At 41.7% G+C, this 22,619-nt stretch overlaps 1 protein-coding gene across 8 annotated transcripts in view; it reads right to left on the bottom strand.

Annotated features, from left to right (window-relative positions):
• Positions 1–21,239, bottom strand: part of SCUBE2 (signal peptide, CUB domain and EGF like domain containing 2) — a 104,027-nt gene extending 82,788 nt beyond the window's left edge. For all 8 annotated transcript variants that reach the window (XM_054970766.1, XM_054970767.1, XM_054970770.1 and 5 more), the window contains exons 1-4: positions 21,075–21,239; positions 9,398–9,520; positions 7,695–7,820; positions 3,023–3,157 (exon numbers count right to left, since the gene is read on the bottom strand). In XM_054970766.1, the coding sequence (XP_054826741.1) occupies positions 3,023–3,157; positions 7,695–7,820; positions 9,398–9,520; positions 21,075–21,195 (505 nt within the window). In that variant the 5' untranslated portion in view covers positions 21,196–21,239. The remainder of the gene's footprint in view (positions 1–3,022; positions 3,158–7,694; positions 7,821–9,397; positions 9,521–21,074) is intronic.
• Positions 21,240–22,619: the final 1,380 nt, after the last annotated feature.

Raw genomic sequence — 22,619 nt, 5'->3', positions numbered from 1 at the left:
TCAAACAGCGGCGTAGCGACCTTGAGTCCTAGCAGGATGCAGCACTAACTTGGAGCTGATTGCTCTTAAGCCAGGACACCCTTTCCCTCATTGCAGAAGCACCTGCGCAAAGACCCACCCGGTTCTACTGCGACCCAGTTCTGCTCTCTCTGCTCTTCTGGCTCTGACCTTTTGGATTTGACTCCCCGGACTACGCTCCCCACTTTTCCCTGGTCGGCTTAGTTGAACTCTGAACGTCTGTGAAGCTTGTGTCGGATTCCCTGCCTGCATTCCAGCACAATACCAGTGCTTCACTATTGTATTTAACTACTTTAAATCCAGTTATAATACTTATGGGTATGCAACATTTTTGGTTTGTGTTTTTGTTGTTGGTTTTGTAGTTTAATAGCATAGTACTCGAGCTTCAGCAAGGTGTTTGAATAAAGCGAAGTGTGTTGATGCCGAAAACTGATGAAGTGAATTTCAAAATGTAACATCTATTGAAGAGGGCAGTTTAGATTGTTGGGATGATGACCAATCAGGCCACATATGCAAATGACCTTGAGAGGCTGGCCTAATTAGGGAAGAGTTGCCGAGTTGGCAATTGGCGGGGGGAAGCAGGCAGCAGCCTGCCAGCCACACAAGGAAGCTGTATCTCTATGGGAAAACCCATTTTACCCTTTTTTTACCTCCTTAGGGGGAGAATTTCTTAAAATCCCTTCTTAGTTGGTGTTTACATCATGAAAGGAATGTTCTCCCCAAATTTCATGTTTCTAGGTCCAGGGGGTTTGGGCTGGGCAACGATGAGTCAGTCAGGACACTTTTTTTAATATAGATTTTGAGTGCCACACAGATCTCTGTACTACTGGGCAACTCAAATAATAGAGTAGGGGTGAATAAATAAAAAAGCCAAAATAACATCCTGTCAATTGGCCAATCGCTTGTCCTCCCCACCCTGCCCCCGTAATTTCAGTTTCCTTGTTCTCCCCCTCTTTAAAAACAGGAGGCAGAATCAGGAGAACAGAAGCTCAGTTTATGTATCGATTTGTAACCTTAGACAAGTCATTGTTCCCATTTTGTCCAATATTTTGTCTGTTTCCAGCAGTGGCCAGGAAAATGCCTCTGAAAAATATACAAAGCTTGGCATGAGGGCAACAGACCTCTCCTGATCCATGTCCCCACCATTTGGTATTCAGAAGTGTACTGTCTTTGAACATGCAAGTTCCATTTAGCTGTCACAGTTGGGAGGAAGGACTACCATGAGCACTGCACCATGATAAGAGAAGCTTTGATGTACGGAGCCAAAGGAAGATGTGGTGAGAAAGGCCTAATGTGGTTGGTGATATCCCCACTCTTTGGACACATTAGTTCCCCATGCTGGAGAGTTCTTGTTCTGTATTCCATTATTTTCACCTTTGCTGCACTTCCTAGGCTGTTGCATTCCCTCCTCCAGACTGCGCCCCTAGTTATATTTCCATAAGTGAGTTAAAACATTTTTTATTTGAAAAGTTTTTACAGTTTATATTGCTACACTTTATTTTTGATCAGCTTTATATTTACTGTTTTACACAATTAAGTTTTAGAAAACTATATTCATATAGTTGGAAAGTTACCAAATAAGTCTTATAAATAAATTATAGTTTTATCCCCAACATCTTACACTTTCTTCAAGGAAAAAATTGGGCCCTGTAAATTGGCAATATTTTATCACTAGGAAAATATGATCCACTCTCCAGTAATGCTTCTGCTTCTTTTGCTTTCTAATGTCACAAGTCCACATGATATAGCACCACTGACACCATTGTTTACATTAAAACAGTATTTTAAACTATCACTATCAACAACTACACATACAAATAAATGTCTGCTATCATATTCAGTTTAAGGCTGAAAAAGCCATAAAGCAGCTAGCAGACTAAATCATACCCAGGGCAGCGGGTGGGTGGGACATGGGCAGTCAGGATGGAAGGACTGCCTCAACCAAAGGCCCAGAGGAACAGCTCCACTTTACAAGTCCTGCAGAATTGCAACAGATCTTGCAAGGCCTGGATTTCAATTGGAAGACCATTCCACCCAGCCCTAAACCATGTACTGGTAAGGAAACATGCTGCTTCATTCTGGACCAGCTGAAATTTCTGGGTAAGACCCAAAGGCAGCCCTGTGAAGAGCGAGTCGCAGTAATCCAGTCTGGAGGTGACTGTTACATGGATCACCGTAATTAGGTCCTGGAGGGAGAGATAGGGGGCAAGCTGCCTTGGCCTGCTGAAGATGGAAAAATGCAGACCTGGCAACTACTGCTATCTGGGCCTCCACAGAAAGGGAGGCATTCAGGATCACACCCAGGCTCCTCACTGATGACACAGGCATCAACTACGTTCTGTCAAAAGGCGGGACCCAGATCCCCACATCCATTTCTCCCCCCCGCCCCCGCCAGGCCAGAGCATCTGGTGCGGTGTCCATTTGATCGTCCATCAACAATAATAGCTGGCTGTCATCAGCATACTAGTGACAACCCAGCCCAAAAGTATGGATCACCTGGGTAAGGGAGCACATTCATATGCTAAACATCAGGAAGAGAAGTGCCCCATGAGACACGCCATACACCAACTGGTGGCATGATAATATCTGCTGTGCTCCCCTCTGTCCCTGTGAAGGAGACTAACCACTGCAAAGATGTCCCACGTATCCCCACATTGACAAGGCAGTGGGACAAAAGGTTGTAGTCGAACATTTTGAATGCCGCTGTGAGATCTAATAATAACAGCAGCACCAACCTGCCCCAATCCAGATGTCACCAAAGATCATCTGTGCAGACAACCATTTCCATCACCATCCCATAGCCAGGATGGAAGCTGGACTGAAATAGGTCCAGGACCAAGGAATCATCCGGAACACCTGGACTGGCTGGGGGATCCACATTAAGATCTTCCCTTGTTTCAGTAAGACTCACAACAATGATTTACAGAAGCATACACTGCCTAGAAAACAGCACAGCGCTTGATTCAGGATTCTTAAAATGAAAAACATACAGGCTAGGCTGTACCTTCTGAACGGTGAATGCAAGTGTGCTGGTTATTGCTGAGAAAAAATCCATCATTGCAACGACACTCATAGCTCCCCACTGTGTTGACACAAACATGCTGGCAGCCTCCATTGTTGAATAAGCACTCATCTGTATCTGAAAAATAAGAGACAGCAGGTTTGTACCTGCTATTTTTGGTCACATAGTAGCCTGTATCAATCACAAATAAGAAGTTAATAAAATCTTGATAATACTACATAATCTATCATGTCAATATACTGCTTATCTCTACTGCTTATCCATAACAACCAATAACAGTTCTGCCAAAACGCTTTCAATTAAAACCCTTCTAGCTGCAAAGGAAAGTAAAAAGAGAAGGATCATAATCAAGAATGTTTATTAAGGCAAAGTAATGTATATTTAAAAAGCAGGCTCAATATAACACAGAAAACAAATCAGCAATTTCCTCACAGTTAAGTCCTTTTATATTCTCCAGAGATACATTAGAAAGTACAACCTCAGCTAAATGGGTCACATGTCTTCCAAGAAGCACAATAAAGCATCACAAGGGAAAAAAGCAGATATATTTACATAAAATCTTTATTCCCCATATTTCTTCATAAGATTGGTGCCAATCCCAATTTACAAAAGGATACATATAAACAATAATAAGAAATATTATGTAATACAATAAAAGAACTTAGTCGAAGTAGAGCCTCCTAACAAGTACATTCCTATGGGAATCAAAAGCTTTCCTAAGCAGAAGTGTCTTGTATACAAGACATTATATAAGAAGACATATAACACATTATATGATTATATTTGTGGCAACTTTTAAGTGCTTTATTACTTTTTATAAATCAAACTGACTTAAAACTCATCATTTTTTGCAACATTTTCTATTTTTATCTCCTGCCAGAGTGGATATACTTTGTCTTTCTCTTCTGCAGGTGCCTGATACAGTTAGCAGCTAACACTCATTAAATGTTGTTTGTGATGGATACCATAGCCAGGTTAGAGCTTCTCTTTGCCTACCACCCACCTTCTGGGAGACTTCAACATTCATAACGAGGTTGTTTTCCTTTTTCCTGTTGAAGCTCTATGAGACAATGCTCTTGAGCAACATAAATATGACTTAAAAATGAAAGAATGGGAAAAATGGCAACTGATAAAGTAATTTGGAGATCTTTGTCGCAAAAGAAAAAAGGACTGTCCATCTGAAATAGGAAATTCAAAGTGATAAGCTAAAAGAGCCAGTTTGGTGTAGTGGTTAAGAGTGGCAGGACTCTAATCTAGAGGACTGTGTTTGATTCCCCACTCCTCCACTTGAAGCCAGCTGGGTGACCTTGGGTCACTCACAGCTTCTAGCTCTCTCAGCCCCACCCATCTCACAGGGTGTTTTGTTGTGGGGATAATGACATACTTTGTAAACTGCTCTGAGTGGGTGTTAAGTTGTCCTGAAGTTAAGTTGAGTGGGTGTTAAGTTGTCTGTCAAGCTGGGACTGAATAGGGACTATGAATGGTTATCTCATTATCACAGGTAACTGATTTCCTTTACAGAAGCAAGATCGAGGGGAGTCCAGTGGCACCTGGCGTGGGCTTTCGAGGATCCCTCCAAAGAAATCGGAGGAGACAATCCAGATCCTCAGTGACAGAACCTATCCAAATAGGAACACCAAATAGGAAGGGTGATAACTTTTAAATAAAAAGCCAGAATAGCACCAAGTATGTATCTTCCACCTTTAGAAGGAGAAAAAAAAATCAATTGCTCTTGCACTAGGTTTGGCCTGAGTGCCAATTTATGGTGGATGCTCCAAGACAAATTTGATGTAAAAAGAATACCTGAATGTCTAAATTCCTTGACCTGGTCAAGCATAAGACCATCTAAGGACCAATCAAAGAAGGGTGTTTTTCCTTTTCTTTGAGAAAACATATTTGACTTCTTATAATTAATTTGCAAGCTGTCCTTAGAACAATAATGTGAAAAAAATCTTAATGATGTTTGATGCCTCACTTTAGTACGGGAAAGAAGAACAGCATTGTCTGCATAAAGAAGAATAAGGACACTAGACTTGGCCAATTTAAGCAGATGGGAAGACTCAGAAAAATTTGAAAACATATAGTTTATGTATAAATTAAACAATACAGAGGCTAGAAGGCATCCTTGCCTCACTCCTTTGTCTAATTTAAATGATCCAGACAATTGGTTTTTCAGGCCACAATGAACCTGGGCTGTAAGACCAGTTTGAAATTGTTGGATTAGCCACAGAAGTCATCTACCTACGGAAGCATTTGCTAATTTTGTCCATAATCTCACTCTACAAATTTAATCAAAAGCTCCCTCAAGATCCATAAACTCCGCAAAAAGATGTAAGCGAGTATATTTCTCAGCTAGGCAACAGAGCTCTAAATAATGGTCCAGGACAGAAGAAGCCTAATTTGAACCCCATTTGTTCCCAGCCCAGAACCTCATGCTGTTGAGGTTCTCAAGAAGCTTTAAATATAAATATGAGGTGTTAATTGGTCAATAGCATGTAGGATCAGATCTTTGACCCTTTTTAAAAAATTGGACTATTATTGAGTGTTCCCATGCATTGGGGATTGTACCAGAAGCATTTATGTAAGTAAAAAGAAGAGCCAGGATTTTGGCCCACCATGATGGATTCACCTTAAAGAGCTCACTAGGAATCAAATCTGGTCCAGGGGCTTTCCTGGCGTAGATGACCTATAAGAGCCAGTACTTCATTAACAGGAACCAGTGGCCATGTTGGTAATTGGGTAGAGGTAACAGCTCCTGGGTAGAGGAAACAGTTACTGTAAAATAAATTCATAAAATAAGTATCCCATACCTAGGGAGATACACAGTAAGAGATTGTTGTCCATTATTTGACAGCAGAATTTACAAAGGACCAGAATGCTGAACTATCCTTATTACAGATGATAAGAGATTAGGGAGTGCCAGCCCTTATGGAGGGGCTCCTGTTTTCTTATCTTAATCTATAAAGCTTCTTAAAGAATAAAAATTCCCTCAAAGAATAAATCGTATTATTACTTTGAAATTCTCAGTGCATGAAGTTGCTTTGTCTGGCTATGCTCAGGACTTCTTGGCTACCACAGTAACCATGGGACTGTTCCTGGATTATACTTGGCTTTATATATGAAAACGACACATGCTGGATCTACTCTTCTTTACCAAGCAGTTTTCTGGTAATCTCTGCAGAGGCTGAGTTGAGAACATTTGTTGTAGTCAGACAGCTACCTGTTGAAGTTGTGGATGGCTTTGCTGTCCCATAGGGGGTACATTTGAAAAATCTATCCTAGAAACATATGGCTCTTAGGGGACTCCAAAACACTCTGGGGGATTTCAAAAGTTGCAACAATGATGAGTTGAAACTCTGAAGGAGAGGGTACCAGACAGCAATCTTGTCAATAGGCTCTGATAATTTCATATTGGTTCCAGAGGTGCTCAGGAGAAAAGTGGGCATATAAATATTTTAAGCAATAAATAAATAAATAAATAAATAAATAATATTCCATGTTGGTAACAAGAAGAGAAACGAATAGTACAGAGGAATCTACCAGCTACACTCTCTGATCTTTTTCACAGGTTGCCTGCACATTTTCAACCATACCTCAATAAGGTAAGTACAAGGAGGTTTCCATTCATTTTAAAGTGAAGGCTGAGATTCTCAGGAATCTAAATTCGATATAACAAAGCAAATTCAATGCAAAAACAATCAGAATCAGAGAAAATGAGCCTTCATTTTCTACTTGTCTTCTCCAAATCATCAGATCTAAATCTTTTGAACAACTTTCTTTAAGCCATTCTCATTGACTTCTGACTCTTCGGTGATCTTCTGCTGTGATTTCCACATACTTGACTCCAAGCTGATTGGACACACCTTCTTACCTCCCAGTAGCAAGTCGCTGGCCACAGATGTTGTGGCAAACTTGAGGGTCTGGCACTCAAACAACTTCAAGGAGCATGTCATTACAAGCAGCCACAATGCTATAATATCTTTCAAAATATCCTTGCAAAGCAAGGAGGAAAAGGAAGTAACGAAATTAATAAAATCTCAGATAGAACATGGACCGCTCAATTCTCAATATAGTATTCAAAGTGCTTTGGCATTTTCTACCAGGGTTGATGCCATTTTCCTTCTGGTAGAGCTTTCAGGCCCTTAACAGGCAGCAATTGTGAAGGTAACACAAATTCCATAAGTGATCAGCATTTCTTAAATAGGGTTACCACAGCAGGCAAGGGAGGAAAAAGACTGGTAGCATACGAGGGAGGCACAGTGCCCGCAGCCCTCGCAATGCAAAGAAAGACTCGGGCACCATCTCCAAGCAAGAACTTGACAGTCCAACTGCCAAAAGAGCAGAATGCCTGCCTGAAAAACATGACATGTTTCACCCTAATATTCCAAGTATTTTGCAAAGCATCTTGTGTACTGAGAAAACAGTTTAGGGTTGGACTTCCTCCCTTCCATTCCTATGGTTTAGGGTATGTACATATAAGCACTAGCTCCCATATTTGACAATTAACAAATATCAAACAGCAGAACCACTTATTAGGTTATTAAACTAACTTTGCCTTTCTTCTGAAGTTCAGAGCACTGGTGATTAACACAAGTGCTTTTACATTACTGACATTTAGCACTGATGCTGGTGCCTTCTGCAGCATGCTCCTTACCGAGACAATTATGGCCATCCTGAGCCAACATGAAACCATCATAACACATACAGCGATAATTGCCTGGAATGTTGAAACATTCGTGCACGCAGCCTCCATTGAAGTCATTATCACATTCATCAATGTCTGGGGAATAAAACAAAAGTCAGTATGATGGATGTCTGCTTGTTTGCTAGACAGGCCATGACACGATTATACTACATATATACTAAGAGTAACTGCTATCTTGAATCATCTACGCCTTGCAAATAAACCAAATTTAAGAAACTATTTATAGACTGATTCCCAATAGTATCAAAATGCATTAGGCCATTCATACAACACTCTGCAAATTTACAAGTACAGTCCTATATTTATTCCATTCTAAACTTGGACTGAGACTGGAATAGTGCTGCACGGGATTGCATGAGTAAATTTTCTGTGTGTGGATGGAGAAGTCCTGCCTCTTGGCCACACAATCTTACACTGAACCAGTTTGCTGTACAGAGATAAAGAAAACGAATAGGCAGGGCTTTTTTCTGGGAAAAGAGGTGGTGGAACTCAGTGGGCTGCCCTGGAGAAAATGGTCACATGGCTGGTGGTCCCGCCCCCTGATCTCCAGACAGAGGGGAGTTGAGACTGCCCTCCATGCCAGCAGCGTGGAGGGCAGTCTCAACTCCCCTCTGTGTGGAGATCAGGGGGCGGGGCCACCAGCCATGTGACCATTTTCAAGAGGTTCCAGAACTCCGTTCCACCACGTTCCAGCTGAAAAAAAGCCCTGGGAATAGGTAACCATTCATGCTGTAGAATAACTCTTTGCCTTGCCTCCTGCCTTCCACCCCTACTGTGCTGCTTAAATGCTTGCACAACCCTCTGGATCTAGTTTAAATCCTTCCTAATACCAGTTTACCATGCAAAGTAAAACAGAAAAACAGTTACCTCTGAAGATTCTCGGCCTAATTCACTTCTCTCTTATACACAAGCTGAATCCAGTAACAACCACAGTACTAACTCTATCATCAATGTAGGATGAAATCCCTCTTTTGACAAAAGACATCCTCATTAAGCTTAGACACATTATTTAAGCAACAGTTCACAGATAGCTTGCTAAATTTCAGCTGAGTTATTTCTTCAGTGCCCCCTAGAGAGAATGGTTGCAGCTGTTTGGTTTCTCCTGCTCTTCCCATCTTCAAAAAGACACTTCTCACAAGGCTTGCATAACCGCATGCTAAAGAGCAAATGCATCAGATCCTTTTGTAAGAGATTTCACCCGTGAAAACTATCAAGCAAAGTTTGGGTAAACAGACAATTTTAAAAACACAAGAAGACTAGCTGCAATACTGAAAGATGGCTTTCTCTCTTTCTCTCTCCCTTTATCTTCTTATGCGGTAAACATATATAAAACCCTTTTTTTATCTCTCTCTCTCTCTCTCTCTCCATTTCATTCATATATAAATATATAATGGATGTGAGGGGGGACCGGACAAAAACAATGCTCCTTTTAAAATCTGCTATTATTCTTAACCACACACAAACATAGCTGCAATGTTGGAGCTTTAACACAAGTGGAAAGATAGTTCAAATATAGCAAATGCTGTTGTTTAGTTTTCATCATCACACATTGACATTGACCATCTTGGGCATTTTGACCCAAGATGCTACAGTGATGCACTTATTTCTCCTGTGTTCTGTAAATAGAACATGTAAAACCACCGTCCAGTTACCTTCACATATCTTTCCATCTCCACTGTAACCTGGCTTACAGGTGCACTTGTACAGCTTTGGAGTATTCTGACAAATTGCATCTGGGTGACAGTCATCAAGCCCTTGGGCACACTCGTCTACATCTGAGGAAAAACAGGTGAGGCGTGCAAGATGGTGAATGTACACAGTTTATGCTCACAGCAATCAACCCAGACATTCAGAAACATCATCTAAGCACACAATTATAGGATGGTGGTTACTTATATAGATTAGTATACTTACCTGATACAGAACTAATAGATGCAAACCCTCCCTGTCCAATGCAGCCATGCGACACACAGAACATTTAGATGGGTTAGATTAGTCCTTGGTTGGAGCTAAGTGGACTGCTGTGGTCCACTTGCTATCACCAGATGGAAGTACAGTAGCGTTTCTACATGAGGATAAAACTATTGGCCAACTTTAGAGAGGTTTTGCACAAATTGCTGAGATAATATGTGCCAAGTGCTTTGTACATTTGAAATTCACTCTATAAATCAGATCATAGCTATAAATGTATAATAACTGGATGCTTTACCAACTGAAGCATTGTACTAGATTAGGTTGTTAGAACTCACTTGAGTTACTGTTAGGGGAATTTTTGTAATAGTAACCTGCTTCCAATTTGTAAGTCTCCTACTACCTCTAACCCATATATATTTTAAGATACCAAATGCAGTGATTACAGAAGAAAAATGAGTTTATTTCTTACATGGAATGATCCCAGACACATTCTCCATTTCTAGGAGACGTGTGTAAAGACCAGTAGCATTGGCGGGCCTTATGTACCCTTCAGTACTGATTGTTTACAGAATAAAAGATCAAAGGTTAGGATGAAACCCAGTCAAAATGACGCATACACGCATTTTCCCAGAGAACATGACATCTGACAAGCTTGAGTAACAAATGAATTATACAAACATTTGAGAAGCTGGAGCCATGTATCTGATATATGCCTTGGGAAGGAATTCATTCAAGGTTGAAATCTTACTTTATTTAATTAGAATAACCAAAACAACAAAATGTTTACACATTGCTCAGTAACCTGTCTCATCCACAGGAGACATATGTAACAAACAGGATATATCAGAAGAAGGAATGTGGCACTTAGAGCAAGGCTTTACAGATTTCTGTTTGCTGGTAGCTTGAATGTATGCTCAGAATAAGATTTTATGAAATGGGGGCTAAAAATTCCATAACAGTTACTGTTTACATTTTAATAAATTGAATATTACCTTATCACTGTGGTTGTGCCCAGCCTCTACATCCTAGGAGCTATCCCAAAACATCGCTGATTATCTGGGGTGGCATCCTCTCCCCTGCCCTGCAGTAAACCCCAATCAGGACTGAGGTCTCCCAAAAGATTCAGCTGATATGCTGCATTTACAAGGGCAAGCATGAAGCCTCAGACTCATCTGAAAGTCTGGTTTTTTGACTTTTGGGGAACTGGCACCTCTTAGGTGAGTTCTCACAGGAAGAGGGCACACAGATGCCAATCAGTGGCATTAGGCTGCATGTCATGCCTCTGCAGACCACATGTTGCCCACGGACCATCTGTTGTGCACCTCTAATGCAGATATTAAGGCAGCAGCAGGGATACAGGTAATACTAGACTAGCCTTCAAGTAGCTATTGCATGCTTTGGTAAACATTTTAGCTGTTAAAATAGCTGTCTGTTTTAAGTGCTAAAGTACATATGGTATCACTGAAACTAGTGTTAGAAAAAAACCTGATAACTTGTTGACAAAACATTTCATACTGGCATCTATGACTGCCTCCACAACATTAGCAGCAATTATACTAATGCATTTTAGACCTATTTGCACAAACCCAAGCAACACACCACAAATTAAAGAAAGGTGCAAAGATCTCCCTGCCTCACAAGTTTGGAAAGAAAAAGTTAAGAATGGGTGTGACCATGCAAAGGTCAGCAACAACCAGTATAACCATTCTATAAACATTAGGAGGCACTTCATTAATCTGAGCTATTTTTCACTGCTGGTTGGAATGAAGGAATCCTGCATGCTTCTCTGCCATCTTCCTGCTGTCTTCCCAAAAATGGCTGGAAGAAGAATAATTTTTCCTATTAAACCCCAAGTTCTCCAGAACGTCTTCCTCTAACCTTGAGGTAGTATTGACTTTCTAACTAACACCTGATTTTCTGCACTTTACTTTGCTCATGGGTTAAGTTACAGAGGGCAAGAAGATAGACACTTCAGGATCAGGGAAGCACTGCAGATCTCCCTCTTCCACATTTTCAAGGATTTTGAGGGTTCAAATGTCCTCCACATAACAGGGTTGTTCATATAAAAATGTTATTGTTATCTGGATGTAATATGTCATGTTACTGACATATTACATCCAGATACAAGGTTATGTTTCAAGAATATCTTGCTCAGAAGAAACCAACAATCACTACATTACATTGATTGTTGCTGATTTATACAAATCAAAAATCTCTCCATATGGAACTGTACACTAGGGGCAATTCATATGGTAACTCCTAGTGTGGCTGATTGCTGATTGAGATTCGTAGGCATAACAGTTTCCTCTATGTGGCCATCCAGTCACATGTAGTCAATAACATGCACAGGATTCTTTTCTTTGTATCGCCAAATATTTTTTTAAACGTTTGTAGTGCATATTAAAAGCTTAATCCCACGCATAGCAGCAGCTGCATAGAACTAGACACACTGAAGGACTCAAGACATGCAGGATCGTCAAGCAACTACTACAGGCCAAATCGCTATGAGAACAGGCCACCATTCAGTATAGAAAATGAGAGCACATATTCAGATACATTTAAGCTAAAGGGAAACAGAAGTTTAAACCGTAGCATGTTAGCCAGTTACTGAAAGAAATAAGGTTTTATTACTGTGATATTATTTTCATAAAATGTAACCTTAAAATGGGGGAGGGGCAGTTAACAGAAATAAGCATTTAGACAGGTCAAGAATTTCAAAATCACAACCACAGACACATTAAACTTTTACTTTCCATTAAACAGATGGTCATTCAAGGGTGTTTTTTTAACAGTTCCAAAATTAGCTTTTTAGAATGAAAAGCAAGTGTTACATCTGGTAAGAAGTATTACCGGAGAAGGCAGCCAGGAGTTACCTTCTAAAAAACAACACACAATACCATGCTCACAGTTAAAAGATCCAGGTGGAAAACTTCAGAGCAGGAATAGGAAAGTTACATTTCAGGAAAAGAACAAGTTATATAGACTGCAGGAAATGGCTGGGTGAAGTGACAACCCTGCATGTTTAGGACCCAAATAACAAATAACTACATTTTCAGTGTTTGTTTTTCCTACAAAATGTCCTCTTTCAAAGGTGATAAATGAAAATGTCAGGCAATCAATAGCAATATTTTAGCTATTTGCTAATATATTGTTACTTATTAAAATGCTTACCCCTGCCACCACACCCTGTCCCCAGCACACAATATGATTTCCATCATGTTCCAGGTTCTTTAGCAGAACTGTAGTAGCTAAGATTCTTGCAAGCATGCTCTGAGAATTCATTACACTAGAGTCAAACGCATATCTTGCACAGTCACCCCCTTTGCTCCCCTACTAATTAAAGCAGCCAGAGGGCCACTCGTCTGCTTGAGAGAAGAGCGGCTATTAGAAGATCTTTATTGAAAACATCTTTGTAAGACCCTACATATTTGAACAAACATCAACCAGTTACCAACATACCATTCTTGGGGAAGGCACATAAGGCATTCCTTCCCTGAAAGAGGTGATGGGATATTGATTTTAACTCCTTGGCCTTTGGCTTATGGGGTCCTGCAAGTTTCCATCTTGATACCCGTTCTACTTTATTTCTACATAAAACAGCTGGGGAAAGTTGTCTGAACATCTGTCAATAATATGCAGTTTCCGAGTGCTGTAGATGTTCAGCTGGTGGCTGTGGCAGGGGCATTTTTTTGTTTATCTTATGTTGAGGCATCAGCTTTCATCCTTCCTGGGAGAAAGCTGGTCTGGCCACTGTCATACACACCTTGGTTATATTCATATTAGACTAATTTAGGTGGGTAGCTGTGTTGGTCTACAGTAGAATTTGAGTCCAGTGACACCTTAGACACCAATAAGATTTCCAGAGTGTAAGCTCTGAGAGTCAGAGCTCCTATCTTCAAACAGCTATGACAGAAGATTACATTCTGAAAATCTTATTGGTGTCTAAGGTTCCACTGGACGAAAATCCTGATATTGGACTACTGTAATACATTCTGAGTCTGACAGCTTTTGGAAAACGTTAACTGGCACTGAATGCACGTACAAAAGCACTAACAGAGGCCAGTATATATGATTTTATTGTACTGTTTCACTCAAGCAGGCATTGTTCCACTTTATTATATTGTTTCACTCAAGCAGGTCTCTGGAAAGGCAGCATATATATTTTCTCAATAAATAAATAATTTTGGATCACATAACATATTTTCTTCAATGGTTCCCAATGTGTTTCTAAACCTAATTCAACATGTTTTTACTGACTGTTCAAGCCCTAAACAGTTTGGGACTATGATCCATAATGGATGAGCCCAACTTAGATCTTCAAATGAGGCCCTACTGAATGTTCCACTTCTGTTTAAGGGGCAGTGGAAATTCACACAAAACAGGACCTCTCTGTGGTGATATTAAGGTTATGGTATTCTCTACTATGAGATCAACCTTTGGGTCTTTCTGCTTACATTTAGATTATTTATTTAAAACATTTGAATGCTGCCTTTCCACCCAAACAGGGTCCCCAAAGTAGCCAACATTAAAACATTAAAATTTTTAAACAATTTAAACTTTAATTTAAAACAACATTTCAAATAGTATAAATCAATATATACACGTAGACATGCCAATACCAAGAACAAGGAAAAGCGCCAATAACAGTTATTGGAGATATGATAAATGAAAGAAAAGTCTTCACTTGCTGGTGGAAGACAGCAGTAGAGGAGAACAGATGAATCTCGCTGGGGAGGGAGTTCCAAATGTTTGGTGCCACAACTGAGAAGGCTCTTCTTCAGGTTGCCACCCATCTAGCCTCAGATAGTGGGGGCATGAGGGCATCCAAAGCAGGGCCTCTGAAGATGACTGGATTGAAATGGTAGGTTTATATGGGAGAAGGCCTCAAGTTGTACAGGACTTTAAAGCACCTTGAATTGGGCTGTAAGCAAATTGGGACCCAGCACAGATGGAACAAGACTGAAGTGATATGGTCCCTACAGCCCACTCCAGTTAGCATTTTTTACCTTCTGGACATCCTTTAAGGGCATTCCTAAATACAGTGCACTGCAGTAATCTAATCTAGGTGTTACCAGGGCGTGTATTACTACACAAAGATCTTTTCCACCTAGGAAGAGCCACAGCTCGCTCACCAGCCAAAGCTGTTGGAAGGCACCCCTGGTCAACTCTGCCATCTGTTTAGCCAACAAGAGGCCTGGGTCCAGCAGCACCCCCAAACTACAAACCTACTCCTTTAGGGGGAGTGCAACCCCATCTAGAAGAGGAGATAAGCCATTTCCTTAGTCAGATCTTTCCCCCCACACACACCAGAAACATCTCTGCTTTGTTAAAATAAAGTTTCAGTTTGTTATCCTCATACACTCCAAAACTGCCTCAGGGCTAGGGATGCCAAACCCCCGGTGGAGGCGGGGATCCCCCGCCCCTGCTCCCCACATGCCGCTCCCACTTACCTAACCAGCGGGGGGTGTGCACCTTCCAGGCGTGCTCCCTCGCAGTGCAGCAGCTGCCGGGATCGGGCCGTTTTGGCCTGGATTGGGGCCACTGCGGAGCGCGGGAGGGTTCCTGCACTCCACAGAGCCTCAAAATAGAGCCGTTTCAGCAGAAATCAGGCTTGTTTTGGCCAAAATCAGGCTCGTTTCCGTCCCGTTTTGCTGTGAATCAGGCCCATTTTGAGGCGCTGCGGAACGCAGGAGCGCTCTTGCGCTCTGCAGTGCCCAAAAACGAGCCCGTTTTTCTGTGGATCGGGCCTGTTTTGAGGCACTCCGCAGTGCCTCAAAACAGGCCCAATCCATGGCAAAACAGGCCCGTTTTCGGGCGCTGCGGAGTGCAGGAACACTCCTGCACTTCACAGTGCCTCAAAACGGGCCCGTTTCAGCACGGATCGGGTCAGTTTTGAGCCCCTGTGGAGCCTGGGCTCGCTCCCAGGGGCCACACGATGACATCACTCCTGAAGTGATGTCATCGTGCTTGTGGGGGGTGCACCCCCTTCTCCCCCAAGGTAAGTGCCAGACCCCTATCCCCCGCCGGGAAGTTGAGGGGGCCTGGCAACCCTACTCAGGGCATATGTTCACAGTTTCCACTGCCTCCCTGGGATCTGCTGGTAGCATGAAGATAGAGCTGAATGTAATAGCATATTTCACCATAAGCTTGTTTTCTATGGGGTCTAATATTTTCTCAATTCCAGGATATGTTTCCTGTGTACTCATTTCTAAGAACACTTTGTTGTGTTTCTATTTTTGTTGATTGTTGTTACTTTTTAAATGCCCTTTTGGATTGTGTGTGTGTGTGTGTGTGTGTGTGTGTGCGTGCGTGCGTGTGTGCGTGTGTGTATGAGTGATCAAATCTGGCTGTTGCTTTTTAAATTTCCTTGTGGGTTATTTTTCTGTGTGTGCCTGATAAAATCTGATTGTTACTATTATTAACCATTATTATTATTACCAACAGCTACATTAAGGGACCTTTTTGTATGGAAAAACAGTATTTAAATATTTTAATAAAATAATTATTTGAAGATATACTAACATACATTTATTATCCTTCTCATACCATTAAGTGTGTAGCTTAAAATTGCTTGACTATAGGATTATGTAATTATAACCCAAGGTCACACCATTTAGTAGTTCACATGCACTAATTTCAAACAAGCAAACAAAATGGTTGTTGTGGGTTTTCCGGGCTGTATTGCCGTGGTCTTGGCATTCTAGTTCCTGACGTTTCGCCAGCAGCTGTGGCTGGCATCTTCAGAGATGTAGCACCAAAAGACAGAGATCTCTCAGTGTCACAGTGTGGAAAAGATGTAGGTCATTTGTATCTACTCAGGAGGGGTGGGGTTGAGCTGAGTCATCCTGTAAGAGTTTCCCAGGGTGTGGAATGCTAATGGCGGGAGGCTTCACTGTATCCTGAGGAGGTTCTTTTGCATATGGATTGGTACTTGATGTGCTAATCTTCTCTGCAGGGCTATTGTCGGGGATAGAATGTTTTGTTAGCCTGGTGTTTTTCAGAACTGGAAACCATGCTCTGTTCATTCTTAAGGTTTCTTCTTTCCTGTTGAAGTTTTGCTTATGCTTGTGAATTTCAATGGCTTCCCTGTGCAGTCTAACAAAGTAGTTGGGAGTGTTGTCCAGTATTTTGGTGTCCTGGAATAAGATACTGTGCCCTGTTTGCGTTAGGCTATGTTCAGCCACTGCTGATTTTTCAGGTTGTCCAAGTCTGCAGTGTCTTTCATGTTCTTTTATTCTTGTCTGGATGCTACGCTTTGTGGTCCCGATGTAAACTTGTCCACAGCTGCAGGGTATACGGTATACTCCTGCAGAGGTGAGGGGGTCTCTACTGTCTTTTGCTGATCGTAGCATCTGTTATATTTTTCGGGTGGGTCTGAACACTGCTTGAAGGTTATGCTTTTTCATAAGCTTTCCCCTCTGATCAGTAATTCCTTTGATATATGGCAATAACACCTTTCCCACCCCACCCCTCCTGAGTAGATACAAATGACCTACATCTTTTCCACACTGTGACACTGAGAGATCTCTGTCTTTTGGTGCTACACCTCTGAAGATGCCAGCCACAGCTGCTGGCGAAACGTCAGGAACTACAATGCCAAGACCATGGCAATACAGCCCGGAAAACCCACAACAACCATCGTTCTCCGGCCGTGAAAGCCTTCGACAATACAAGCAAACAAAATGTTCAGCTTAGCTTAAAATGGAGATCGATCTAACACAAAAAAGCAACTAGCATCAGCTCTGCTCTAGCAGTAATTAGCAGGAAGAACTAATCCAGTGACCAGTTGGAAGATCTGCAAAGAGTAGGTTGTAGAAGTAAGATTGAGTGGTGTAAAAAAAAGAAAACTAAAGGGAAAGAATACAAATGGGTCACTGGATCTAGTTGCCCAGCTGACTTAAAACACTGACGCTGGCCTGGATGCCCAGGATTTTAGGAATTTCCCCCCTAAATTGTATAGTCTGATGAATACCGACACTTTTCTAGCCCTGCCTCTTGACATCTTAAAATCTTGAGGGTGAGCATAGAGTCCCAGACATTCCACATCATGTTTCTGTTAACTACCTTAATCATGCAGTTGCAATTATATTACATTATGTCATTGAAACTACTGCAACATGGCTATAATATATTTTGGTGCTCTTAGGTTACAAAGGAAAGTAAAACATAAAGCCAGCATCAGCTGACCAAACCTATTCACATTTCTATAACTTAGCTGTGAAGTATGTGATACAAAGAGAAACTAAAAAGGAAATGAAGAGCTAGGTTTGAGACACTGATTAAATCTAGAGTTTAGGGGGAGACAGCCAGTTCATACAAGTCACTGAGAAAAGTGGTTAAGAGAGTCTGTGCAGAGATTTGCATGTAAAAAAACCCCGTTATTGCTGCACAATGTACACAGCTCACAATTCAACCAAACCATCAACCCATTTTGGCAGCTTTGTGATAACACGGTAAATATACATTGACAGAGTCTTGCAGCACGAAGGAATTTATTGTGGCATTCATTTTCATGAACAAATGCATGAAGTGTAGAAAGCATGGTAGAAATACACATAATGAGAGGTACATACGTTGACCAGCAACCCAAACAAAAGGAAAAGTGATCTTATGAACTCAGCTAAAGCTGCGCTACCATTGTGTCAGTTTGGTCAAGTGAATCTGCCCTAAGACTGTCACTAAAATAGGAATCCTGAGATCTTGGCAGAAGCAGAAAGAAAATGCAGACAACTGATTGGCAAAGGGGGAAATGGTGGTGGGATGTTTGACAGCTGGTGAAAACTTTTTTGTTTCAGCCCCTTCCTGTTTACGGTCTTAATTTCTCTTATGAATTGTTTTGAGTTTTTTAAAGTTGGTCTTAATATTTTTAAATTGTTTGCCATTTTAAGGACCCAATTTAGTGGAAAGGAAGGGTAGAAATGTTTCAAATAAAATAATAAAATGAAGAGACTAGCAGGAACCTTTGAATTTATTTACTGAATTTTTTTACAGACTTTTGTCCACAAGATGAGGAAAAGTTGTATATAAGTATATACAATACAAACTATAAAATCAGCTCAGTTAAAACAACATAAAATAACTAGATCTCTTTAAAAACCTCATTAGTTAGATGTCTTTTCCCTTCATGGCCATTTGCCAGCACCAAAGCATCCCTTGACATCTCTCCTTCTAGGTTCTTCATGACTTGGGACCCACATATGTGAAGGACTTCTATATGTCCTGGAGCACCAACTATGGTCTTCAGGCAGCCATATGTTGGCTGTCCCACCGCTTAGGGTGGCCTATCTGGCATTAGCCAGAGCACAGGCGTTTTCCATCATCACTCCTGATCTGTGGAACAGGCTCCCTGAGGAGATGAGGGGACCCCTCTCTTTGGAGATCTTCAGGAGATGCTGTAGGGTTTGCTTATTTGCCAGGGCTTTTGATGAGATGTGAATGACTGGCATCTTTTGGGGAGGAGGGAGAGATCTCAGGTTTGTTATTTTATCTTAGTTTTCTTTTAGAGATTTTTTAAACTGTTACTGTAAAAAGTCTTGAACCATGTTGAAAAGCGGAATATATGTTTTCATAAATAAATTAAACAAATATCCAAAAGCTCATTCTCTCCTTCTCTCAAAAAAGCACATCTTTGCATACCCCTCAAAATGAAAGCAGATGGATGGAATAACCCAAAATTCCTGCTTCATCGCATTCCATTGATAAAGGATAGCCCTATGTAATGGGCTTATATTTTGTGTACGCACTACATGACAGGCAGGAAGGTGAACCATGTATGCTGCCCTGAGCTCCATGGGTTAAAAAAAACAAAACTCTTCATGATGCAGTTCCAAAATGTAATGATCACATACACAGATTACAACAGGAAACAAATATTCATTGGAAGCATAGCTAAAAATCAGCATTGCGGTGTCAAAAATGCCGTGAAATAATATTATTTGTAATCTCCAAATGCAAACAAGATACATGAAATAATCAATATATTAAAATGGAGTTTTACCATGTTACATTTAAACATTTGGCGTTGTTGTAAATAGATCCTCCTATATTTCTTCATTATTTCACTTAACAATTTTTATTACTTTGGCTTAAATACTACTTTTAATAGTGTGGTAACATTCAAAAACATTGTTTTGACCTTAAAGATGTAATAACAACTACATTCAATTTATATACCATCCGTCAGGACAACTTAACAACAACAACAACAACATTCGATTTATATACCGCCCTTCAGGACAACTTAATGCCCACTCAGAGCGGTTTACAAAGTATGTTATTATTATCTAACCCAGCATTGCATTAGCCTACTCCATATTCTAAATCTGCTAAACTTTACCAAACAATGAAGCTGACCTGCTGTCACATTTTAGCCTAAATCATTTTTCCAGTTCAAAATTATCTCCTCTATGCTTGAAAACCCTGACGTAGCAATGGTAAAACTACATCTCTTGCCTTGGAAAAGCCTATGGGGTCACCGTAGGTCAGCTGTGATATAAAGGTACTTTATGCACACATACATGTAAACCAGGCACATTTTTGTACTATGCCTCCTGCTTGAAACATACACACCCTCCATTCTGAGCAATTCGCAACTCAGAACCTTTAGATGTGCTAACTATCTAATCCTACTAATTAGAAAAACTGGAACGGAATCCTTTTCAAGAAGCAGAAACAACAAGGTCACACAGATTAAACACTTTAAGACACTTCTGCCTGAGCAAAAATTTACAAGGGTTAAGGCACCTGGGGCTGTGCAATCCTACGCAGAGTTACGCAAATCTAAACCAATTTATTTCACTAGGCTTAAACTGGAGCAACTCGTCATAGGATTAAAGGATCAGGGGGTTGTTAAAAAGTACACAGTCTATTTTATCAGACTCAGACCATCACAAAATGACAATTCACGTCTCAATCGTGACACGGCATTTTTTTGTCTGCTACCACAGACTATTTTTCTGAAATTTGCCTAAAAGTGAAAACCGCTAAACTCCATATAACTTGCCTCCAAACGAATGCCGTAAACAACGCTTATATTCTCTTGCTAACTACAACGGCACTCCTCTTGCGGTTTGGCATTCATATTGTCATTTTCAGCAATCAGTGGTACAAATGATTCCCCCCGCAGCCCTATGGATTGGTTGGTTGCCAAAGCGAGCTGAATTTCACTCTCAGGCAAGCAAGTCCTGCAATCCCCAGAAACAGTCTGTTCTTCAACGAAGTCTAAACCGTGTATTGCTTCGCTCAGAAATCAGTGCTGCCCAGGGCCACCGAAAACACTTCAGCCGGTGCCAAGAGCTAGGACACCAGCTACTTTTACGCACGGCCGGAAGAAAGTCCAAGACGACCCTTCCACCGAGCCTCGCTCCTCCCTGGATGCCCAAGCCTTTGTGAGACTGCCTGGACTTGGACACTTACCGGGGAAAAGGAGCCCAGCCGCGCGAACCTGAACCCGGGGAAATAGTGTAACTAGCAGGAGTGTCGGCAGCAGCAGCAGCAGAAGCGCCTCCGCCACGGAACAGCAGCGACCGGACCCCATCGATCAGCTGGCTTCAACGCCTGCTGCGGCTGCGGCTGCTGAAGCTGCGGCCGCCCCCTGGGGCCCGACCCGGCCCTGCGCGCGCCCACGAGGGGCGGTGACGGAGGGCACTGAGTCCGCCTCCAGCCGCGGCCTCTCTCACGTGTCTGGCGAAGAGCGAGTGGCCACGCGCCCAGGGGGAGGCGCCGCTGTTTCCCGCTCTTCTCCCCCGGGCCGCTTCCCTTACTGGGCGCTGGACTGACGCTTTGCAGGAAAGTTAGAAAAGCCGCGGGCTGGCGCGGGGGCCTAGGGGGCATCTTGAGAGAAGGAAGCCTCCCGTTCTCGTTGCATACAGAAGAACCACGCGCTCGTAAACGACCGTACTCGCAGGAAAGGGACGGATGAGGAGAATGAGGTGGGGATGCTGATGGACGGACCATCTATTTCATCTGAGCCGGACTTCATAGCTTCTTGGCAGCCTTCCGCTGGAGTAGCCTGAAACAGTGGTATCGGGCATAGGCAAAGGGGGCTTCTTTTTCCTGAGAGGCCACACTGCGCGCAATGAAATTTCCAGTGTAGAAGGTGACAAGTTGACACGTTTGATTTCATATGAAAAACGACAAATGCTACATGAGCATTACATAGATGGATCCATGCCAGTTTCCTAACAATTATTTTGACTTATGTAAAGAGCCCAGGCGTCCAACATTGAAAGAAGGGTTCAGGCTGAAAGGGAGTGAATTTCATATAGATTTCTATCCCCGAGCTGTTATTTCAGATACTAAGTAGTTTCCTTACTGTGTCTATTTAAATGCAAAATGTATTTCCCTTCATGCTATATCTTAATATTATTATATTAATTGAATTACTTTGGAAATAAGATGCTATTTATTAACGTTACTGCATAATTAGTTGACTCACAGCATCCTAGGGTATTTGCATAACATAGAAGCTACAAAAGTATTTGGTAATCTTTTTCTTATGGCCCAGTATCCCAAAGTTGCATTCAGATGTCTCAAACCAAGTAAATTATCAAGCTGTTCAACCCCTCCACTCTTTATGTTGCATCTTTAGAGAGCTGATGCTGCCAGTCTGAGTAGACAGTAGTGACCTTAGTGGCTGTGCCCAACTGGGAGCGCGGGCAACCTCCACGTGTCGTCCCAGCAGCCTGCTGCACCAATGGGGCCAGCTTGCTGCATGATGATGTTGCACACAGTGACATCATCACACAGTCCGGGGTGCACATGCACGCACTCTGTGCACGCACGTAGGGGCAGCCTCGGGCAGCAGAAACCCTGGTGCCGCCCTTGCTTGTTCTTTTTTGATGTTATCTTCTGTTTCTTTCCACAGATTATTATAATCGTTCTCTTTGTGTCTATATGCAAGTTGCTGAAAAGCTGCATTTAGAATTCTGATTCTGTTTCTGTCATCTTTTGCTTCTCTTC

The sequence above is a fragment of the Eublepharis macularius genome, chromosome 2 (genome assembly GCF_028583425.1).
Source record: "Eublepharis macularius isolate TG4126 chromosome 2, MPM_Emac_v1.0, whole genome shotgun sequence".
NCBI lineage: Eukaryota > Metazoa > Chordata > Lepidosauria > Squamata > Eublepharidae > Eublepharis > Eublepharis macularius.
Note: the sequence above shows the minus strand (reverse complement) of the source record. Positions and strands in the feature narration are given on the sequence as shown.